Source organism: Typopeltis vanoorti, chromosome 10, assembly GCF_054136105.1.
Source record: "Typopeltis vanoorti isolate ZY-2024b chromosome 10, IOZ_Tvanoo_1.0, whole genome shotgun sequence".
Lineage (NCBI taxonomy): Eukaryota > Metazoa > Arthropoda > Arachnida > Uropygi > Thelyphonidae > Typopeltis > Typopeltis vanoorti.
The window spans coordinates 99,948,699-99,971,282 of record NC_143558.1 but is presented as its reverse complement, the minus strand read 5'-3'; the positions used below and the strand labels follow the sequence as shown (position 1 = coordinate 99,971,282).

Here is a 22,584-nt window from a genome sequence, read left to right as displayed (position 1 = left end):
TATCTGATAGAAGAAAAGCTGCATGCTGGCATGCATGATTGCAATGGTGAAAGTGAGTTTGGTAAGACCTACATTATCTATTGCTATTTCTAAAGCTTGTAAGAGAGCTTTAATCCACAAACCAAAGGGTTTTATGGCAGTCTGTCAAGTGTTGTAGAGATTCTTCCATCATGGCTGAAAGATAATTGGATATATGAGGTGCTCTGGCAGTAATTTTATTTTAGTTACATATAGTAGACAGCTGTTGGCATCAAAGTGACAAAGGTGGTTCATTTACCACTTTTGTGCATAGGTAATCACTGTTGGAATGCAACCATTGTATTCTAGGGTAGAGAGCTGGTAGGTGATATATCCACCTTTCATTTTCTGGATTTTTTCCATACTTCTTTGCTGTTGGTGGATCTTGATATAGAATAAGTAAATTGGATCCAGGATTCCTTTTGGCTCTGACACCTGATGTGTCTGGCTCAAGCTCATTTGAAAGCAATTAGGTTTATTGTTTTCTGGTATCTGTGAAAAATACCCCAAGCTTTCTTTTGGGCTTCTTTGGCTGCTGTGCAATCATCATTTCACCATGCTTAGAAGTTTTAGGATTGCAGTTGTGGCTACTGCTATAATACATTCTGTTACATGCTACACTGCAACACCAACAGGAGATGAACTGACTGTTACAGAATCAAAATCTGCTAATGAAGAAAAGATAAACAGTCAGCTTGCTCAATTTTCCACCATGATATCTGTGAGGTAGTACATGGGTGTCTATGTAGAAAAGCAGATATCACAGAAAAGTGATCTCTCTCAAATAGGTTATCAGTTTCCCACTTAAACAATGGGGAAAAGGGAGGATGAAGAGATAGTTAAGTCGATGGCAGTGAATGTTCAGGTAGGCATATTGAAGAAGGTGTCACTTCATGTGCTTAAGAGAGAGAGATTGTTGTCAAGCATAAGCTCAACAACTCTTCTTCTGTTTGTCTGGACTGTACCCCATAGTGTTTTGTCCATTTAAACCACCCCACCATTAAAAGTAAAGGGGGATGGTAACTGATATGACATCATCTTGAGAAAAAGCCTGGCAGGAGGGAGGTAGATGCATCATACTGTTATTATATTTCTGACAGAGTCTTATAGCAACTGCTTCTATGCTGGTGTTAATTTGGATTTTTTGGAAGGGATATGGTTGCTCATTAAGATGTGGCAAATCCTCCATGGACAGGTCCATCCCCTGTCCTTATGAATAATAGTAACATTACAGAGAGCTGGATCATCACTAAATTTCAGGTATGTTTTCTGCAAGCAGAAACATACTAGTTTATACTTCTACAAGAGAGCCTTGATGCCATCATGTTTAGTTTTAATCAACGACAATTCGACTGTAGGAATGTTTCCATTATTTTTTTTTTAAGTGGTATTATCTGGCTTCCTATGATGAGTGGTTTTGTTTTCATTAGGCTTGGATTTTTTTATTTTTTTTTTTTATTATTATTTTTTTTTGGAGAATTACAGATGGCCAGTATCCATCATCATCTTCTGGAAAAATATATGACTTCGTCAAATTCCACTCCCTCTAGGACACTTGGTATACTGATGAGGGGGGGGGAGCAAAAGTATCCATGCTATCAGTTGATGGGCCATCTAATAAAGAGTCTGGAGGCATATCTTTGATTCTCTGTAGTGCATGTTCCAATATCTTTTAATAAGAGGATTTTCATGCAGTGGGACCCTTTTTGGCATATCTTCAGGAGTGAGTCCATAATGATTTCTTTCATTTACTAAAACAAGAGATAACAAGTCATCTTTCAGGTATGTAGTTTTGAGAAGGTGGGATTGATATTCGTGTCAACATCCCTACTGATACTTCCTTTATAGTTGCCTTTTTGACATAAGAGGGTTTAGCAAATGTTGTTGTTATTGTTGTGTTCTACTGCCTCTACACCTCCTGATATGTGATACACTGCTCTGTTTTAACTTTCGTATCTCCTTTTCTTTCTTTTCTTCCACCTTTGACCTTCTTGGGAGTGTGCCAGTTGGTTTCTCTCACAGAGCATTTTGGTGTTTTGCTCTTACAGTCTTTATTCTCATGTTCCCTATTGCCACATCAGGAATAGATGACAGACCCATGACAGGCAACTTGAGAATGACCATATTTCTGACATTAAAAGCACTGTAAGGGGCTTGGGATAGAGCCGTACTGGACAGTTAAGATATCCCACTTTAATAGATGTTGATGGGTTCTGGTTTGCTAAAGGTAAGGATGATGTTTCTGATGAGGGAACCAGATGCCCATCCCTACATATCACTATTCTTATTTTGGCTGCACTTCTTGGTCCTCGAGTTCAGAGCATATATTTTTTTATTGGGAGCATCAAGGAGGTTCCACTCATACATTATGCCTCTAGAAAAATTTCATGTGTGTGTATGGGGGGGGGGGGTGACTGTAATCATTATTCACCCGATAGATGTTGCATTGAATAATTTTTATTTTTACTGTAGCTGCTTCAATAAGGATATCTCTTGAATGCAGTTTCTTTACATTTTTTGTGGTTCCTGCCAACTCTTCTAAACTCTTCCAGATGAAGAAGAGTGACAATTTTCCAAATTAAGACCAGTGGTGTATTTGTTGCAGCCACTGATGTTTTTTTTTTTTTTCTTACTTTGCTTTTCTGTTGATGATTTTATAGTTTCTCAATCTGGTTGGGGCTAGTTGAAAGCCTCCCTGATAAACAAGAGGATGAAGTCTTCATTCTCAGGAGGAGCTGGATTCAGGAGCAGAGTTCCCCACCCACAACAGAGCCACAAATGAATGTTCACTGACTGACAAGCAATGACTGCAGTTAGGAGAGGAATGCCAGGGATATCCTGGACACTATACAAGTCTTGGCCCTGTCCCCAGACCACATGGAAGGAGACTTACTGCAATACCCTTGATCCTTGCAGGCAAGTCCACTAGTTGATTAATCCTGGCTGAAGAAGAGGCCAAAATAGTGCAAGATCCCCCCCCCCCCGTCTCCAGATGTCCACAGGGTTGCAGTGCACAGCAAATATGGTATCAGAGTGTTGGATCCCAGTGATGGTGATCTGAAGGAGATAGTAAAAAAGACTCAAGAGAAGTGGAGTGAAGAATACAGGAAGAAAATTATGGTAAAAGAGGAAGAATGAAAAGAGCCAGTATCATTAGTGGGAGGACACCACCACAAACATGGATTTCGCATGGAGAGGGATTAGTCAGAAGAGAGCAATTAAGCTCTCTTCAGTCATAAGAACTGATGGGCAGAAGACAGCAGTAGAAAGAATCACTGATTCTTTCTACTGTTCTTTTAATATTAATAAGGGAAATAATGTCCTCAATTAATACCACTTTGCAATTTTGCTTGTTGTTGAATGTATATACATTTTAATACCTAAAAGTACTTATCTGCTTGTTTTTATTATGCTAACAAGTATATAAAACACATGCTCATATCAGAGCAACAGTTGCCAGCAAGCATCAATGCAGAACAGAGTCCAAGAAGGATTCCTGAATCACAATGCAGATTCTATATCATATTTTAACTATTAAGTGTAAAAAAGGAGGCTTTCTCATGTATTATCTTCTTTCAAATACTCTCTAAATCTAAAAAAAAAATCAAGCATATAATTTTAAAAAGATACTTACACCAAGTTCTGAATGGAATTTCTTTTTTTTCTGTTTTGGTGTACCACATCTCTCTGCTGTGTGAGAATTGTGAATTAGAATTTCTGCTGTTTGCCTATTACCTAATAAAAAGTAAAAATTGTGGCACTTAATACATTAGCTGGGCTATTTGACATTTTAACCCTTCCCATGAATGTATAATACTTGCAAAATATCTTGTTAGAATGCTTACATGCTCATATCTGAGTAATTTATTTTTTTGGATAATATTCTTTGAATGTAATATTATGAAATATTAGTGCCATTAATAAATTTCATGGATTATTTGTTCAAATAAATAAAAAGTGGTAAAACTAAACAGCTAACAACTATTTTCATTTCAGAGACCATGGCTGCTACATGTAACATTCATGCACTAGAGAATTATAGTCTACTGTTCTAGAAGCATAGTTTTAACTTTGTCATTATGTCATCACTATGAAATGCATCACACTATACAGTGCTGCAAAGAGACTTCTGGAATAAGATAGTATATCTATCTATATGTTCACTGGGTATCCACAGATGCCGTATGGTCACTCCAGTGCTCGGTGATGTGCACACAGCCTCGCAATGTCGTTTTGTTGTTTGCTTTTCTGGAGGCTTCAACTCTCTGAAGATCAGTCACTCCACATACACCATCCATCCATCTCATTGATGGTCTACTCCTTCCTCTTTTTCCAGGAACTTCAGCTTTTATTACTGGTCTGAGAAGTCCTCCTTTCATCTTTTCAATGTGTCTAAAATATTTTAACTTTCTTCTGTCAACATTCTTAAAGAGCCTTAAAGTTCTACTGATCTTTTCTAACACCCATTCATTTGTATGCCTTTCAGTATATAATATCCTCAACAGCCTTCTGTGACACCACATCTCAAAAGCAGATATCCTTTTCTTATCTGACTTCTTTAGGTTCCAAGTCTCACATCCATAAGTTGTTGTTGGGAAAACAACTGCATCCAAAATCTTCAACTTTGTTCCCACAGAGATAGATCCATCCTTCTAGATTTTAGACAAGTCTCTGACTGTTGTTTTAGTCATTCTTAACCTTCTTCTGAACAGCAATTCTTCACATTAATAATGGATCCCAGGTACTCAAACTTGATGACTTCCTCAATTCTTTCTCCATTAAGTACACTTGTTTCTCAGGAGCTTCCCTGTTTGTATTTCCTTTGAAAACCATAATCTTTGTCTTCCTATGATTGAGTTGAAGTCCTCTTATTACTGATCTTGTTAACTTTGTCAAGAATTTGTCCTAGTTCTTCCTTGTCATTACAAAGGAGTACTGTATCATCAGCATATCTCAGATTACTGATCAATCTACCTTCTATCCTAATTCCTGTCTTGAGCTTATCAATGCTTCACACATGATGTCCTCTACATACATACTAAACAAGTGAGGAGAAAGTAAATGTCCTTGCCTAACTCCTTTTCCAATCTGAAGCCAATCAGTCAATCCAACACCTGTTCTTACCGTGGCTTCTTGCTCCCTGTAGAAGTTGGCTATCAATCTGATAGTGTGTGTGTGTTGAGGAAAATCCATTCTTTTCATTACTTCCCACAGTTTCACATGCTGAACACAGTCAAAAGCTTTAGAGTAGTCTAAGAAACACATTACCAGAGGAAGTCTGGTGGTCTTACATTCCAATTCAAGTTAAAGTAATGTAAGAGAACCTCAAACTCACCTCGAGGATTATATTTTTCATAATTAATACTATGTCAGGTCATACCAGATTGCATTTCAGTTCAACTAAATGCTGTTCGTCCATAATCAAATTCTGATACGCACCCTCAGGGGATGTATAAGATGTTGCGAATGAAAAAATTATATCATCACTAACTTCTGATCAACAATTTTGTTCCCCAAGGCATTTTAGTGTATCAATTCATCTACATCTTGGTGTTCCTAAAGGTCCTTTTCCTGAAAACCAGGCAAAGAACACTTGTTTTGCTAATCTTTCCTCTTCCATTCTGTTTAAATTACCATACCATCTGAGATTAGCTCTGCTAACACATTCCTGAATGCTAACAATGGCAAGTTATTTCCTAATATCATCCATTTTTAAAAATTATGGAAACAATTGCTGTGTTATAGTCAAACTTCAGTTAAATAAAAACCAAAATAATCACCTGATGTTTCAACCTTCGTATCAAGGCTGAATATACATATATTCAACCTGGGGCATACACATATGTTCAATGAAACAAGCAATGTTACAATTGACATAGTATGCTAAAATCACACTAATCTGGTTCACTCCCATAATTTTTCTCAAGAACGTTGTGATCTCTAGTCTTTGATCAACTGTCATTTTTAACCTAACTCAGATCCATAAGTTAAAACTGATTATGGATCTGAGAAAGAGCTGAGTTAAATAAAATGACAGTTGATTTGTTATGCTGTAATGCATGATAGTTGTGTAATATATTACAAGTGGCATGAATGATCTATCTGAAACTGAAGAGAAGACTGCAGGGTTCTTAAGCAAAAGTTACACAGTATTCCACCAAACTGTTAAACAAATTTTAGGTCTTCAAATATTAACAAGTTTGTTTTTCTTAACTCTCTGCCTATCTATGGTACTAGCATACATGTTGAAAAACTTCTCATGCTGGGATTATCATTAAAAAAAAAAAAAAGAAGAAAGAAATCTGCACACAGAGCCACTGCATTTGAAGTAAGTGCTGAAGATATTCAAGAACTAACTTCTTTGAATGTTTTTGGGATTAGTATATTGTTTTCAGTTGAGATTTAGTTCATGTTTATCTCTAATATTTAGATGTTTAAAGAACCCATAATAAAGTGCATAGACCAGAATCTAATAATAAACACTTGCAATGCACTAGATAAACAAAATGACTTTTACAATACTAGATGTCATTTGAAGTACTGGTTTCAACTAACACAGATAAATCCTGAAAAATATAATTTTCATTTTTTTGAGTAGTAATATTTACTAACATTCTTTTCCAGCATTAGATAAGATGGCAAGAAATTTGTGGAAATGCCGAAAATCAAGAATATTTAAACATCAAAATCATTTATTAATTAAATAATACTAACGCAGCTGTTTAACAAGGTTATTAAACTCACTTGTGGTTTGACTTCGACTATCCCAAATCATGATATTTCCATCTCTTGAACCAGTGGCAAAAATCTCTAAAAAAAAAAAAAAAAAAAAGCACTGTAACAAAGTTTATTTAAAAAAAAAAAAAGTGAAAATTATAAAAAACAGATAAAGCAAAATTACTTAAGATACAGGCAAGTCTGGTGGTAAGGCTTTCTATGGTGGCTACTCATAACTAATTTTTAAGGAAATTACAATGCAGACTACTAATATTAACTAAAATAAATTTAATTAATACTTCTAATATTTCAGCAAAGTCAAACTGCCATCACAGATCAAAATATAATAAGATGTGTATGCAGGCATTACACTAAGTAATGATGATGAAGTATGTCAACTAAGAGTAGGCCTAAAGTCCTAAATACTGCCCTCCCCCAGTGAGCTAAATTGAGCATCCTTTGCTGTTGGGCATCCTTTGTTGTTGAACTACAGAAAATGAGATCTTCCCAAATTTGTTGAGGTTAGGGGCATTTCTTAAGGCAGAAGCAGATTTCAGGAAATGTCTTTCATATTTATTGCTGCGATGGAATAGAGCAGCTTTCTTCCAGCGTATTCTACGGATGGTGTCTAAAGAATGGTCAGCAAGTCCTGAGTGGTTGTCCTGTCTGTTTGGCCATAGTAGGATTGTTTACAACTACAAAGAGCCTGGTAAACACTAGGCAGGTCCTGGGACTGTGGCTGGTATTTGGTGGAGCAGATAATGGATGCTAATTTTTTATATGGTCTGTAAGGGGTCAAAAGGTTGTATTTTTTTAAAGAATTTTGTTAATTTTTTGGATTTGCCTTGAACACATGGAATAGCGATAGCTTTGGTGTAGTCTCTGTTCTGGAGAGAACAGAGACTACACCAAAAACTTAATTTTGAACAATTTTAATATTTTTTGCATATGGTAGGAACTGTAGCCAATAGCTAAGAGGGTTTTTTGTGAATATGGTCAAATTCAGTGGAGAGGGCACTTATGTGAACTAATTAATTCATCCCTATTATAAAGTTTTATATAATAACTACATACTGTTGAAGGGGGAGGGCTGTGAATGCATCTAATGGTGAGTGTGTGTATGGGTGGGTATTCTGTAAACAGAGAATGCCAAGGATCCATTAAGGCTGGTGTGTAATTAAAGTGTTTAGGAAGGGGAAACTTGTCATTTTATTTTTCTAATATGAACTGAATCCTGGGATGTTGATTGTTTAGGCAAGCTAAATATATGTTGAGAGCATCCAAGCCATGCACCCAATTGGAGAATACATCAAATAAACAAAGCATAGCAAAACAGTGGGTCTATATGGGTTTAGAGCTTTCTCTTCAAATGTTTCCATGAAGAAATTAGCTGGGGGGGGGGGGGGCAGAAGAGAGCACTCATGGATGTCCCTCTGTAGAATTTTCCTTGTAAAATGAAACAGCCAGAGTTCATTGTGAACAAGGCTGAAATATTAGAAGAAAATTCAGTTTGAATAAGGTCTAAAGTGTCTAAGTGGGATATTGGTGAACAGAGGAGACAGAAATTGACCATGTCAGTGTGTTGGATTGTAGAGCCAGTATAAAAAACTTAACACCCCAATACACTGACCTTTCCAAATGGTATTGCTCTTGTACTTGCTTGTTATAAACTGAGATATGCATAAAAATTTGTGTTTATTTCCTATCAAGAAAAATCATGTAAGTATATAAAATGTAAGCATTATATGGAATAATTTTAAACTAGGATTATGAATAAACAATACAGAAAACTTAATTTTGAACAAATTGAACTTTTTGAGAGTTGGATGTATGATTAATTTACAACATGAAAGTAATCATCTTGAACAAAAGGTTCCTTTTCTTTAGTGTTACACAGTGATCAGCATTCGTTTCAGTAAAATTATGGAGACTACAACCATGTTAGGAATAATTATTTTAATTTCGATTTTTGATGACCTTAAATTTAATTTTAATTTAAGGTCATCAAAATATGTATACTCCAGATGATGACCTTAATATGAAGGTCGAAGTGTCGGGAAATTAAAGTAATTATTCCTAACACGGTAGTCCCCATAATTTTGCTCAAATTGAACAAAGGTTCTTGGTTACAATTATATATTTGGTTTAATCCTTTATCTTGGTTCTTGTTACACTATACACTGTCAGCTCAACATAATTAGACAAAATTAACACACAAACCAGCAATTCTGACAATGTTATTCTTTAACCCAGCGTTTCTCAACCGGGGTCCCGCGAGAAATAATAATGTATAGCAGTGGCAAATAAATGAACTTAAACAGTGGTAGAAAATATAAAAGTTCTCCGAAAGGAATAAATTCTAGTTCGCTTTAGTTGTATTTACTCCCACTAGGATGCGAGGCAATGCTATCCGTGATCCACTTATCATATGGCAACTGGAGCTGGTTCTAGCACTAGCTAGTGTAGCTTAGTCAGTGCAAGCAAGAAACACGAGAAACACAGTCTCTTATCAATCCTATGTGTTTTCTAGCATGTAGGTACGTATTCACTCATTAATATGAAAAGTTTTCATGTTTTCTCGGCTAAACTACACTTTACAGTGATCGTAATTTTTGGGAAGGTTACTCCTTTATTTCAGGTTGCAGTCGATAGTTTGAGCAATCAATTTTTGTTATTTCATCAATTTATTAGTTATATCATTACAAATTGTGCATTTAGGTGTTATGTATTTATGAAACTTAGACTCAAATAAATAATTAATATGTTTAAATAATATTAATTACATTATTTGGTACTTATGCATTAACAAGGGGCCACTCGATTTTTCATGATTGTTTTTGTTTAATTTCTTTTTATTATACTTTTTCTATTATATATTTATTAATTTACTAAATATTATATTACTACACATAACTGAATCTATTTTATAAACTAATTTTCTCAACCCTTTAATTTAACCAATTTTTTTAAAAAACTAATACTGTTAATGATAGTGTCACATGTATTAAGTACTTTTATTGTTTCAAGACCAATTTCATTTGAGTTACGCGGCAACCACTGTTAGCTAACCCACGTGAAAATATATTCACACTTTCAATTTGATATATCGATAGTTTGTTCTGAATGGTGAATAAGATTACATAAGTGCTTTGTGTGATGTAAACAATGATCACTGTATACCGGAGTTGTTCTGCCCTTCCCCCCGGTTTTCCCATGTATTTCTTTTGTTTTCCTTTATTTATGTTTTGTGCTTCAATTTTATTAGTCTAATTTTGATTTATCATCTCTTTTACATTTTTTATTTTATAGAAATTTCTAACCATTAAAATGTGGAAATTGATTTTGATGAAATTATTAAAATTGATTTATCTTATTATTTTGAAAATTACAAATAAACAATAAAGTTATTTTAACACTTATTATTTGTTTTCCTCATGATCTTTAAATTCATATAATTATTATATATCATTGTTAGTATCTTTCTTTATTATTTATTATCAAGGGTTCAAGAGCAAAAAGGTTGAGAAACGCTGCTCTAACCCAACATTTTCAACACGGTCTTCTCTTCTTCCACCCCCATTAAAAAAAATTCATATTACAATGTGGAAGTCCCCTCTCCTCCTGTCTTAAAATTAAATAATTAGATCTGACACACACTCTAAAGAACTGTTTCTTGCTTGCAATAGCACTGGGTGTGAGATGTAACTATGAAGATAATCTTCAACTGTTCTTCTGAGCATGAAAGATGAAACCATCTCATAATGGAGGTATTTGCTTGTGGTTTAAAACAAAGAACAATATAACTGCCTAAGATCCAAATTTGTGAACATTCAATGAGCATTTAGTGTTTAGGAGGATGTCTCATAATGGGGCACACCACAAAAGAGTAAAGAATTGACAATGAGTTAAAAGCCCTGGTCAGTTCTCTACATTGTTTACAGGCTATATGATGAGGTCTCTTCACAGTTACTTTAAAAAAAGACTCCCAAGAGATTAGTCAATCATTCCCATCTATAAGGTTATGCCAAAACAAAAGACATCTCAGCATACCAGGAAACATCTATGTTCAAATATCAGAAGCCAGACCATGGCACAGAACTGAAAAATAATGAAAATAAGGCAAATACAGGTATCCTTGCTTAACGTGGGGTTTGATTAATGTGGCGAAATTAATTGCGACAATCCCTTTATATATGTGACAAGAATTTTAATTAATGCGTCTTTAAATGTACCAAAATTCCACCAAATACGACATCATTGCTACAACCCATAGACATGGATCATTGCAACTTTCAAAGCCTATTTTCTTAAAAAGACATTCTCAAAGGCAGTAGAAATAATAACGGGAGAAAACGCAATTAGGCTCCAAGAATTTTAGAAAAATTTTAACATTAAACACACAGTTGAAAACATTCATGACTCGTGGGAGCAAGTGTCTTCTAGCTGTATGAGAGCTGTTTGAAAAACCTTTTGCAGAATGCGCTAATGACTTAGGTGTTCAAAATCCTGTGAACAACGTGGTTGAAGAAATTGTTGCAATTGGTGAAGACATTGGTTTTCATGGTGTTGATTCAGAAGATGCTAAATAATTATTGGATTCAAATCCAAAAGTTTTCAGTTACAATTATCTTGAAATTGAATAACAACATGCATATAAAGACAACGAACAAATGGAATGTGAAGATGAGGTTCCAAAGGAGATAACAATTAAAGAGCTGGATGCAATATTTCAGTTTAGAATCGCTTAAGCAGCAAGTAATGGATATGGATCCAGATGTCCATATATAGGTAAACGGGATCAAAATTTCACTCTCTGGTATATAACTGAGAAAATAATGTAAAAGCTATCAAGAGAAATTTTATAGGAATAAATTTCATTTTATTGTTTTAGATAGGAAACCATGACTTAAACCAGTCTATTGGGTCTTTTCTTTCCATGAAGCTTGCAGAATGCTCAGAATGAGCATATGTTGATGGCAAAATCAGAATGAGACCTTCACAGTGCTCTAAAACGAGCAATGAAGAACATTACATGAAAATATGGTGGAAGCAAATCTAACCCAAGGGATTCAAATCCTCTATCAGCTTTGTAATAACAATGTAAGAACTGATAAACTTATGATGCCAGCAGGGTGAGACAGGGATGCAATCTCAGCCCACTACCATTCACTGTACTGATGGACAATACATCAAGACAGAGTAAAAACCTGAGTCTTTTACTTGGAAAAAACATCTAATATAACCTGAAGAATTCACAGAATATGCTGATGATGCAAAATCAGAGAGCCTTCAGATTTAAATATCTGGAATGAAGAACTGCTGAAAAGAGAAATATGAGGTTTAGCTACAGCAAGATGAAAACTTACCATTAGCCTTCAAGATAAAATTCTGACTGCCAAGCCGCAAGCTTTAAGTTGGAATCTATTATGAATAGAGGGAAAATATCTGAAGAAATCAGTGAGTAGGAAGCAAACACAACATGCTAAATAGGAATTTCATGAAAATATAAAAAGAAAATTAATAGGAAAACACAATTTCAGTCTGCTGGTCAGTTTATATCTCTGTATGGGATATAAACTTATACCCAACACAGGGATATACACAGTCTTGCCATAAATGCTGCTACAACTTCTGCATATACTCCATGCTGCCCAAAGAATTGTGCAGGCTTTGTTCCGTTAATAGTGTTGTGTGCAGTCAACATTTGCATATTTATCAGTAGAGAGAGCTGTCTAGCTGTAGGGGGGTTATCATGCGGTGGGGAGATTATAAGAACCATGTAGTAATAGCAATTCACAAGGTTCACAATGCAACCACCAGTTATTTTCAACATGCTAAAAACACTCAGGATTAGTAGAATGCATATCGGACTATTACTGATACACATTCCGATAACAATACAGAAGACGTATCAGACTGCCAAAACACAGAATTATGGTGAAGGCCATAATCCAGTGAGAACACAGAAAGTGATGACACAAGAGATGAATGTTCCCCAGAGACTGGAGTTACATGTACTAATTGATGACTTGAGGGTGAGAACCTATTGTGATTCTACTGGACACTTCCTAAAACCACAACTTATATGGCAGAGGGTGATAAAATCAAAGGCACTTCTCCAGGAGTACATGAACAACAGACAAAAATATCCTCTTCACAGATGAGAAGATTTTCACCATTGAAGAGTCATTTAACACTGCTAAAATGATTAGGTATATGCCCTGGATGGTCAAACAGTACGCGCCATAGCACCCAGGATTCAGAGAGGTTATCAGTGAAGGTTTGGTGGTGGTGGTGTGTGTGTGTGTGTGGGGGGGGTGACGTATCAGGGAGTATCCAAGTTGCATTTCTGCAAGAAAGGATCTAAAATCTCAGCCAAAGTGTATCAAAATACAATGATGGAACCTGTAGTATGGCCCCTAAACAACACCTGGTTTCACAGTAGGCAGCAGACCTTCCAACAGGACTCAGAACCTGCACACAAGGTGAGGCAAATCTGCTCGACCACACATATCACCATCTGATTGTGAAATGGCACCCCAGCATCACCAACTTGAAGGCAGATTGTGAGTAGTGGCAGTGTTTCAGTTGGATGTTGTGTGTGTGTCACCATCGATATGTGGCTTCACAGACTTTGGGCATGCATGAAGACCAAAGGGGGGGGGGCATTTCGAACATTACGTGCTGCACATTATGCATATGGTTTGTATATGCTGAAAGCTGTAAATGATTTACTGATAGAGCCACTGTTTAAATTGTAACAGTATTTGTGGCTAGACTAGACTGACAGCTGTGAACAGTGGCCAATCAAATAATCCAGTCAATGTAAGCAAACAAAGTTTGCACCTGAAAATATCTTCAGGACTGAGGTAAGGTAGTGCAACACCAGGCAACTGATTTAGATGATTTGAACATGTGCACATGATAAAGAATGAGAGATATTCAAAGGAAGTCTGGTAAGCTTATTTGGCAAAAGGACCAGGAGAAAATCTAGGCAGAGAAGAACAGAGAGAGAGATAAATCTCATATACATACATTATCTTCAGATCACAATAAAAAAAAATATGTATTTTATTTACTGGTTCAAGTTTTACACATCATAACAAAATTTACATTTTTCAATATCTCAAAAGATTAATGCATGCATACCTGGATTTTCTTTTTGCACATCTATTGATCTTACACTGCCAGTGTGTCCTTTGAAACTGGCTATTTTATGTTTGGTTGATACATCCCATAAAATACATAACTGATCACCTGAAGCAGTTAATAATTGTGGCTTTTTGCGCAACCAGCATATATCATATATTGCATTTTTATGTGCTGTCCAGCCTGCAAAAAAAAAAAAAAAATGGTTATTAAGGAATATTCTAATAATATGCATAGTAATTCAGTCGACATAAGTTAACCCTTTCCTAAAATTACAATCCTGTGCACAGGTATCTCATTTGCTGGGATTACATTATTGATACTGGTAATCTATGCTAATATTATAACAATCTCTGAACTCATTCAGATATTGTACATGTTTATGAAGCTTTCGAAGCTAATCCCTGATCTTGTTTGGATATTAATGTTGTTATAAAAATGGGTCAAAGCTACATCAAAATGCCACATATCCTATAATGAATACAAAGAACCAAACCAAGGTTTTTGGTTCAATACCCAATCCTTCTGTTCCTGATAGATAATTATCCATTTAAAAAACAAACAAATGAGGCCAACAAATGTACTTTCTGTATTGGCTTAAATATACAACAACATGTTCTGTCAGCTGGAATGTCCCAGCTGCAACAAAGCTCTCCTGCTGTTTTTAGGACTAATAATGGAAAGTCAATGATGAACATCCTCAACAGAATATGAAAATACACACAATCAGAAGAAAAGAGATGTAACTGCAAGAATCAAAACTATATTGACATAATCGATCTCAGAAGTGGAATCCTTCTAAACAGCAATTAATAAACTGATCTATTCAAGCAACAATTAGGAAATGGAAGAAATAACTATAGCATTCAAAATGAAACATATTAAATTCTTTGAAATTGAAGCAACTCTCAGTAAAATGATATGAACATTTTGCCTGAGATTAACTGTGTTCATACATTCCTGAATGCTAACAATGTAAAGTTCTTTCCTAATATCTACATTTTTAACATAATTGATTCTGCAGTGAAATCATTGTTCACACCTAATTTTTCTCAAGACTGTGGACTCTAGTCTGTCCAACTGTTTTATTTTTAAATAAACTCTCAGACCCACAGGACAAAATTGATTTGAACATTGTCTTCTATATAGCTAATTTAGTATTTTGATGCCAAGAAATTATATTCCTGGCATCTTTACATCTTGTTAATAAGCTGTGACACCTTTTGGCTACTTGTATATGGAAATATGATTTCTGGATTACTTCAACCTTGGTATCACTTCTGGGTCTGGCTCCCATTGATGAGACATCAACAAAAGTTGAAACTGGTCTGAGTAGTGACCCTTCCCATTATACGTGTCATAAGGATATGTGCTTTGCATTATCGAATGCAAAGGCAAGTGATCTGAAGTCATTAGCATCTATACGAGTTGCAGTCGTCAAGAAACTTCACGTGCAAACGTTCTTTGATTACAGTTGGATAAAGGATTAAACCAAGAATATAATTTCTTGGTATCTTTAATTTTCCTATCAACTAAAACTCCAAGATCCCTAGCCTTATCAGTTTCTTCTAGCATTATCCCACCAATATAATATGGAACAGGATGTCAAATCACACTGAAATGCACAATTTTACATTTACTGACATTGAACTGACATCTATTTTACCATGCCCACAATTCCAGCCTATTCAAATCATTCTGTAAGTACTGTATATCAGCAGCATTCCTGATTACCTACCCATCTTTGCATCATCAGCAAATATCTGTTATGTCGCCTGTCAAATCCTTCCCAATGTCATTAATATACAGATTGAATAACAGTGGACAAAGAACTGATCCTTGTGGTACATCACTGGTTACCTTAAATCTTGCAGACTCACATCACCCATATACCACTGTTTGATATCTATCCATCAGCCATCCTCTTCTCCATACTAATATTTTATAATCCAATCCCATATTCTCCAATTTATGAAACAGTCTTCCATGCTGTATTCTGTCAAAAGTTTTAGCAAAATCCAAAAGTATCATGGTGTATCCATTCCCCTTGTCTTGCTCAATATTAAATTATTTATCTTAACATTATTAAAGAATGTGAAAAAGTTGCTAAAACATGACGTTCTCTTAGTAAACCCATGCTGTTCATTGCAAAGTAAAGATTCTCCATCAATCCGTTTCTGAATGTGAGCCCTAAACAAGTTTTTTAAAATCTTCATCAACACTCCTAAGATAATGATTGGTCGATAGTTGAATACATCGGTCTTTACACTGCCCTTGTGCAATGGGATTACCATACATTTTTCCACACCTGCAGAATTTTTCCTCTTCTGAGACTCAAATTATATAGCCAAAGGAATAGCCAGTTCAACTGAACACTCCTTTAGCATCCATGCTGATATCCCATCAGTCATTATTGTTGAATTCTTATTAAGTTTGTGCAATAGCTCTAATACTTCCTCCTTATACCTGAATTTCATCTCAATCCCACAAGAGTCTAATATTTTAAACCGATACTCTGCTTATTAAATTATATAAAATTTAAAATAGATAGCTTAAAAAAACAAACTATTATATCAATATTGTGACTAAATAAATTATTTTATCTTATTTTATTTATTACCAATAAATAAAATATCATGTATAATTTGAGATTTGTCTGCATGGTATTTTATTTTTAGTGATTTTAGCAACAAATCAACAACAACAACAAAAAAAAGCAACTAAAATCTTTTTTAAAAAATAAAAAAAAATCCAAAAATGTTATTTGAATTTTCTTTTGCATACTTTTATGCCTGCCTGTTTGGCCGAGTGGTTAGCGTATCTGCTCTCCAGCCAAGAAGCTATGGATTTGAATCTTGGCAGGGGCATGGATGTTAGTAATCGTCTTACTAACTCTTTGTGGAAAGGACATCTGCAACCCTCCCACACTTCTTCTAGTAGAAAGCTTCACTCCCAAAACCAAAGGAGGTACATCAGTGACCATACAGCTCAAAACAATGTGATGTGTGAATAACTAACTACTTTTGATAGTTAGGAAATTGATTACATAGAGAATGCAATGAAGCAGCATGTATAAAGAAACATGTTATTATTAATATGGGACACCTTCGTAGAGTGCAAGGACTCTATGTAGGAAAGCACTCTACACCTATATAAATAATAATCATCTGTGTGTGTGTGTGTGTGTGTGTGTATATACAGACAGATGATTATTATTTATATAGGTGTAGAGTATATATATTTTAATTATCATTAAAAATTTTTGTTTGTTTAGTATTCATGGTATGGAAATATATGTTATGTGTTCTCTTTAATTCAATTGTGATTATAAGATCGAATTTTTAATGTTTGCTCTTAATTTGATAAAAATATTTCCTATAAATACCTTTCTTTATACTTATAAAGGATTGTTTTTAAATATAATAACTGAGCAAATCACAAATATAACAGCAAAGTATCGATTGGGCAAAATCAACAAAATTAATTACCCAAACTATTATTTTCCCCCCAAGCAAACAAAACAGGATGAAAGACTCGGGGGGGGGGGGGGGGGGGGGAGTCTTCAAAAATCCTTGTCTAAACGCTATGACAATTTAGCTCAGTATAACTGGCTAACATAAACAAATAATATTATTCAAATTAAGTGGATATTGAATCCAACATTATTTCAAAGCCGAATAGAGAAACTACAAGAGTTTCGTGCCGAATATATAAAAACTATAAAAGTTTTAGCAGATCCAAGCGTAAGTCAACCTTTCGTGACAAGGGCAACTCGTGGTAAAGGTGGAGTAAGTTCTGATCACTTTCCTTATTACGGGGAAATACTAAGGAAAGTGATCAGAACTTACTCCACTTTACCACGAGTTGCCTCTGTCATGAAAGGTTGGCTTATGCTTGGATCCGCTGAAACTTTCATAGTTTCTATATATTCGGCACGAAACTCTTGTAGTTTCTCTATTCAGCTTTGAAATAATGTTGGATTCAATATCCACTTAATTTGAATAATTTTGCATTGCCGAAGTGAAGCCATTTTGGCTCTTTATTTCAACAAATAACATCAGTCTATTAAAGACATGGATGCAAATAACCTAACTACGATATGGTAATTCAGTTACTTAAATATCTGTCATATGGGATGGTAAATTGAAAGTAACGGTTGATTATATAAAGAGCTTGGAAGACCAGATTTCATTCCCAAGGATAATCAACAAAATGATTTTGTTGGTGTGTGTGTGTTATTTCTAAGTGTTAAAACAGAGATACATCACTCAGGTAGTAAGAGCTACATATATCCATTATTTTTATACTTCTCACCAAAAATATTCATTATTTTTGTTGAGAACTGCTTATCTTTTTCATCAGAGAAAATAATTAGCTCCAGGAAAGAAAAATTTTTTAAAAGGGAAACAAAATCCATATTTCAACTTTTTGAGATGGTATTTGTTACTGCTACGATGTAGATTTTTTAAAGCGAATCGCACTTAAAGATTGTAAACATAGCACATTAGTAGTGTGCGGGAGCCAGGGATTAAATAATCTGTTAACCCTACTCTATAACTCAAACACGAATTTTTTTAAAGGGATTTTTTTTAAAGGGACTAAAATCTGCAGGCTTGAGAAGACAGATGCTGATGGGTAGTCTTTTTAGTGAAATGAATGGAGTACAAGACAAAAAATTGTTGTTTGTGAACTCTTCCAAAATAAGCTTAAGCAATTTGTTGCATGACAGTAAAGAAACCTTCATACTGCTAGTATATCCAATAAGTATGAAGGATGCTGCTTTTTAGAAATATGTCCAAGTTGATGGAAGCAATGAGGCACAAGAACTTCTTATGAATATTTGTTGGATTTTAAAGTAGTGCAATTATTTTTGAGCTGTCAGATTGCGGTGTATAATTTATAATTTTAAATATAAAATTATATTGTAAAATATATTGTAAATTTTACACCAAATATATTGTAAACTATATTTTATTTGTATTTAAAATCTAAAAGTATATTTAAATTTAAATAAAAGTTTAAGTAAATAGAATTTCGAATTTAAATTTAGATTTAAATTTTCAATAAAGATTTTACACCAGGAAGAGAAAAAACTGCAACTAGACAAAAATGGAACCAACTGCGTGAATATATCTTCCGGTAAAAGTGGGCTTTCTATAAATGAAAAAACTGAATGATTCATTAAGACGACAATTTATGAGATAGTCAAGAAAAGTAGGGAAGCAGGAAGTAAAATGCTGCAAGATACTCAACAGGCATGCTGTTTAAATGATTGACCAGTAAATCCTTAAATGTTTTACCTATGTTACATAAAAAAAAAAAAAAGCCATATCCCAGAAAAAAATGTGAACCAAATGTGTAGAAAAAAATGAACCAAATATACTTATTGATTTTCTGTCTATTGGTAACAGTGCAAAATTCAAAAGCTAAATTACACATAAGATTATGCAACACATCATAAAAAGACAACAGTAATACAAGTTAAGATACATAGGAAAGAACATAAAGGTTCAAATTTAGATGTCAGTTCAGAACTTTGCACATTGGATAACAGCATCTTTCATACAACCCCATTTTTTGAGGATGATTTTGAATTTTCTCATATTAGTGCTAAGAGTGTCATCAAGTAATTTCTGTCCGTCTTATAGCTTGGTGGTTGCTGTTGCTTTACTAAGCTGTTTTGTAGAAGAAGAAAGCCATAGTGTGAATTGAGATGTTGCTTAGCTAGATTTTGTCCATACAATGAATTTCTATAATCCTTCAGCTGATGCAATTACTTTTTTTTTTTTTTTGCAGTCAAAGCAATTCAAATAATTGGTGGGCTATATACCAGTGAGCTAGTATAGTATAGAGATCAGTCAACTTTCCCAGTTTTAAGCAGCTTGTAATTTTTCTGCAAATCTGGAGGATCTGATATTCCTGGATATGCATACACTGCAGGTGCAAAACAGATGAAGAGCTTACAGTTCTCAGGTATCAGCAGATGCTGTTCCACTAACTTGAACTCTTATGTTTTCTCTATATGTTTTGTAAATGTCAGAGTTTGATCCATACCGATGCACAGATATACTGAACACTTGGTGTATCAGGACTGTATTGTTATATGCAACATTTACATCTATGCCAGTCTCATGATTGTTGAGGTGAAATTGGCTTACACAGGTTTTCGCTGTATTAGCATGCAAAAAATATTCTTTGCAATAAATGCCATATTTTTAGAGCTAGTGATAGTTTTTTCTTCAATCATGTTAAATTCAGGGACATGTGCTGAAATAGCTAGATCTACATATGCAAAGCTTTTTGTACTAGGAATAAAATTATTACATTATTGATATAAATGTTAAAGAAAGATGTAAGCACACTCTCCATGTGGTGTACAGTCCATCTTTTTTGCATGCATCACTGACTCTTTTTTGCCAAATCAAGTCAAAGAACTAATCGTTTTCCAAGATCAATAGCAAAAGACACGTGAGTTGATACTCTATGACAATGCTATAAACCTTGCTAAAGAGAAGTATTGGTTTATTGTATCATAGGCAGCAAGTGAGGTGAAACAGGGCAAGGCCTGTTTTAAGCTTCCTTTCCAATCTATTTTCAATATACTGTGTGAGATTCAGGATTTGTGGCATGCAAGATTTGAAAGATCAAAAGCCAGATTTTTCTGGAATAAAATTTTTCTATAAACAAGGCTAAGTGTAGCAATCAGGGGCGAATATTCCGGGTGTGCAGTGCTCATCCATATTAAATTTTTGCATTTATTCCTGATAAAGCCTCCCCCAATTATTTGCAGACTTCGTGCGATTCCTAAAATTGAACACAATATTCTAATGCTTCATTGTCCCCTTCATGAGGGTAATAAAGCATTTGTGCTTCATAAAGAGGGCACTCTTTTCAACGCGTAAACATTGCGTCACATTCACGTTAATAGCTCGGGTGTGCTTTCAATGCATACACCTTTGCGCCCTTTGAACATATGTAAAGAGGGCACAGCGAGCCAAATTCTTAGCGTTTTAGTATTTTTAAACCACTGAGAAGGCATGGCTAGGTGAGCTGACATTTTGAGCTCGCCCAGCACCTAGCAGCTGCGAATGGTTATTGTATCAACCAATTCAATTGAAAGTTGTCACTTGTCATGAGTTAAGCGACAATGGCTGTATTACAAACAGCTGTTACACATTTTTTTTGGAACTGAAAATTTGAAAGTGGGTGTTAAGGAGAAAAATGCTAATTGTTTTATCTTTTGCTTGTGCATTATAGCATCTGTTGAGGTTCCAAAGTTTTTTAATGGTATAGAGACATTTTTATTCTAGTCTTCGGAAACAACAGACAGTAAAAAAATATCTATTCCTGAATAAAAATGAATATTCTGTGTATTATAAGACATTGTTGATCTACAACAAAATACCAGTGTAAAAATATTCATAATTTTAAATTATGACTGTTTTTTAATTGTTTATGTCAGTACATTATTAGTCCGTACATAATATGTATTGTCGGCACTTGAGATATGCACGTTATTGATGTTATTTTGTCAAAATGAAATGAGAAGCATTTAAAAAAAATTATGTGCTTACTGGATTTGGATAGTTGTATTATTTTCAGAAATTTTATTGTGGTTCAAAATTATTAAGTGCTGTGTTTTGTAAAGACATTCTCGTAATGCTAACGCAGACGACACGTCAGCCATTATACATAACTTCTTGCTTGCCACTTTTATGGAGTAAGCATGCTCGCCGAGGAGTTTGATGGGTGATTGACAGTTGACAGAGAGAGCGTTCAGTATTGAGGTAACGAAAACAACAAGGGAGCATTCGGTGTGGAAGTAACAAAGGAAAAACAAAAGAGAGCAATCGGAAGTATAGGAACGCAGGCAGGCAAAATTTTGTTCTTAGGAAATTAAGTTTTTATGTGACAGTCTTGGAAATATTAATAAAGATTCCGAAAAAGGAATCGTAGAACTGTGAGCCTTTAAAGTGGAGGAGTTAAGATTGTAAATAAGTATTGGTAAATAAAAGAAAATATTGCAATTGACGTTCCATAGGAATGTTCGAGGAAACACTGATTGAAAATTTCATCTGTTTTAAGGACGCCGGACCTATCTGTTATTTCTACTGGAAAAGGAGACGGAATTTAGCAACTTAGATAAAGCAGTATAAGAAACTTTTTTTTGCTGGTACAAAAATTAACAAAAATTGAACTGCATGAGGTAAGAGTACCTAGTACCTATACTTCGGTGAATTCAGAATATTTTACTTCAGAGTCAGGAGGAATAATGTGTGCTACATAAGGATGATGAGAAAGGATTCTATGGAAAAAGAAGATGAGAATCTTATATCTTCGAAAAAGAGGCCTTAACAAGGAAACTGACTATGAACATTTTGTTATTGTATAAACAAGGTGTTTAGTCTAGTAGACGTGATTAAGTATATGTTAAATAAACCAGTGATCACTTTTAAAATAAAGTGAAGTTTATTTTAAAAGGCCTTGGATCTAGTTAATTTTGTAGTTGTGTAATTTTATTTGAAGTGTATATATTGTTTTTGTTTTATTAAATGTGTATATTTTGTATTTTGGTCTTGAGTCAATGAGTTTTCGGATTCTGAAAGAAACAGTTAAAAGTCATTGCACCAATCGGAATTGAACCCTTGTGCATATAAATAAAAACACTAGGAAATAGGAATAATCATTATAGAGAAAATC

At 34.5% G+C, this 22,584-nt stretch overlaps 1 protein-coding gene across 1 annotated transcript in view; it reads right to left on the bottom strand.

Moving 5' to 3' along the window:
- l(2)dtl (WD40 domain-containing protein denticleless) overlaps positions 1-22,584 on the bottom strand; it is a 185,604-nt gene that overhangs the window by 129,429 nt on the left and 33,591 nt on the right. Inside the window, exons 5-7 of the mRNA XM_090399361.1 lie at positions 13,885-14,067; positions 6,763-6,828; positions 3,653-3,753 (exon numbers count right to left, since the gene is read on the bottom strand). Coding sequence (XP_090255487.1) covers positions 3,653-3,753; positions 6,763-6,828; positions 13,885-14,067 — 350 coding nt within the window. The remainder of the gene's footprint in view (positions 1-3,652; positions 3,754-6,762; positions 6,829-13,884; positions 14,068-22,584) is intronic.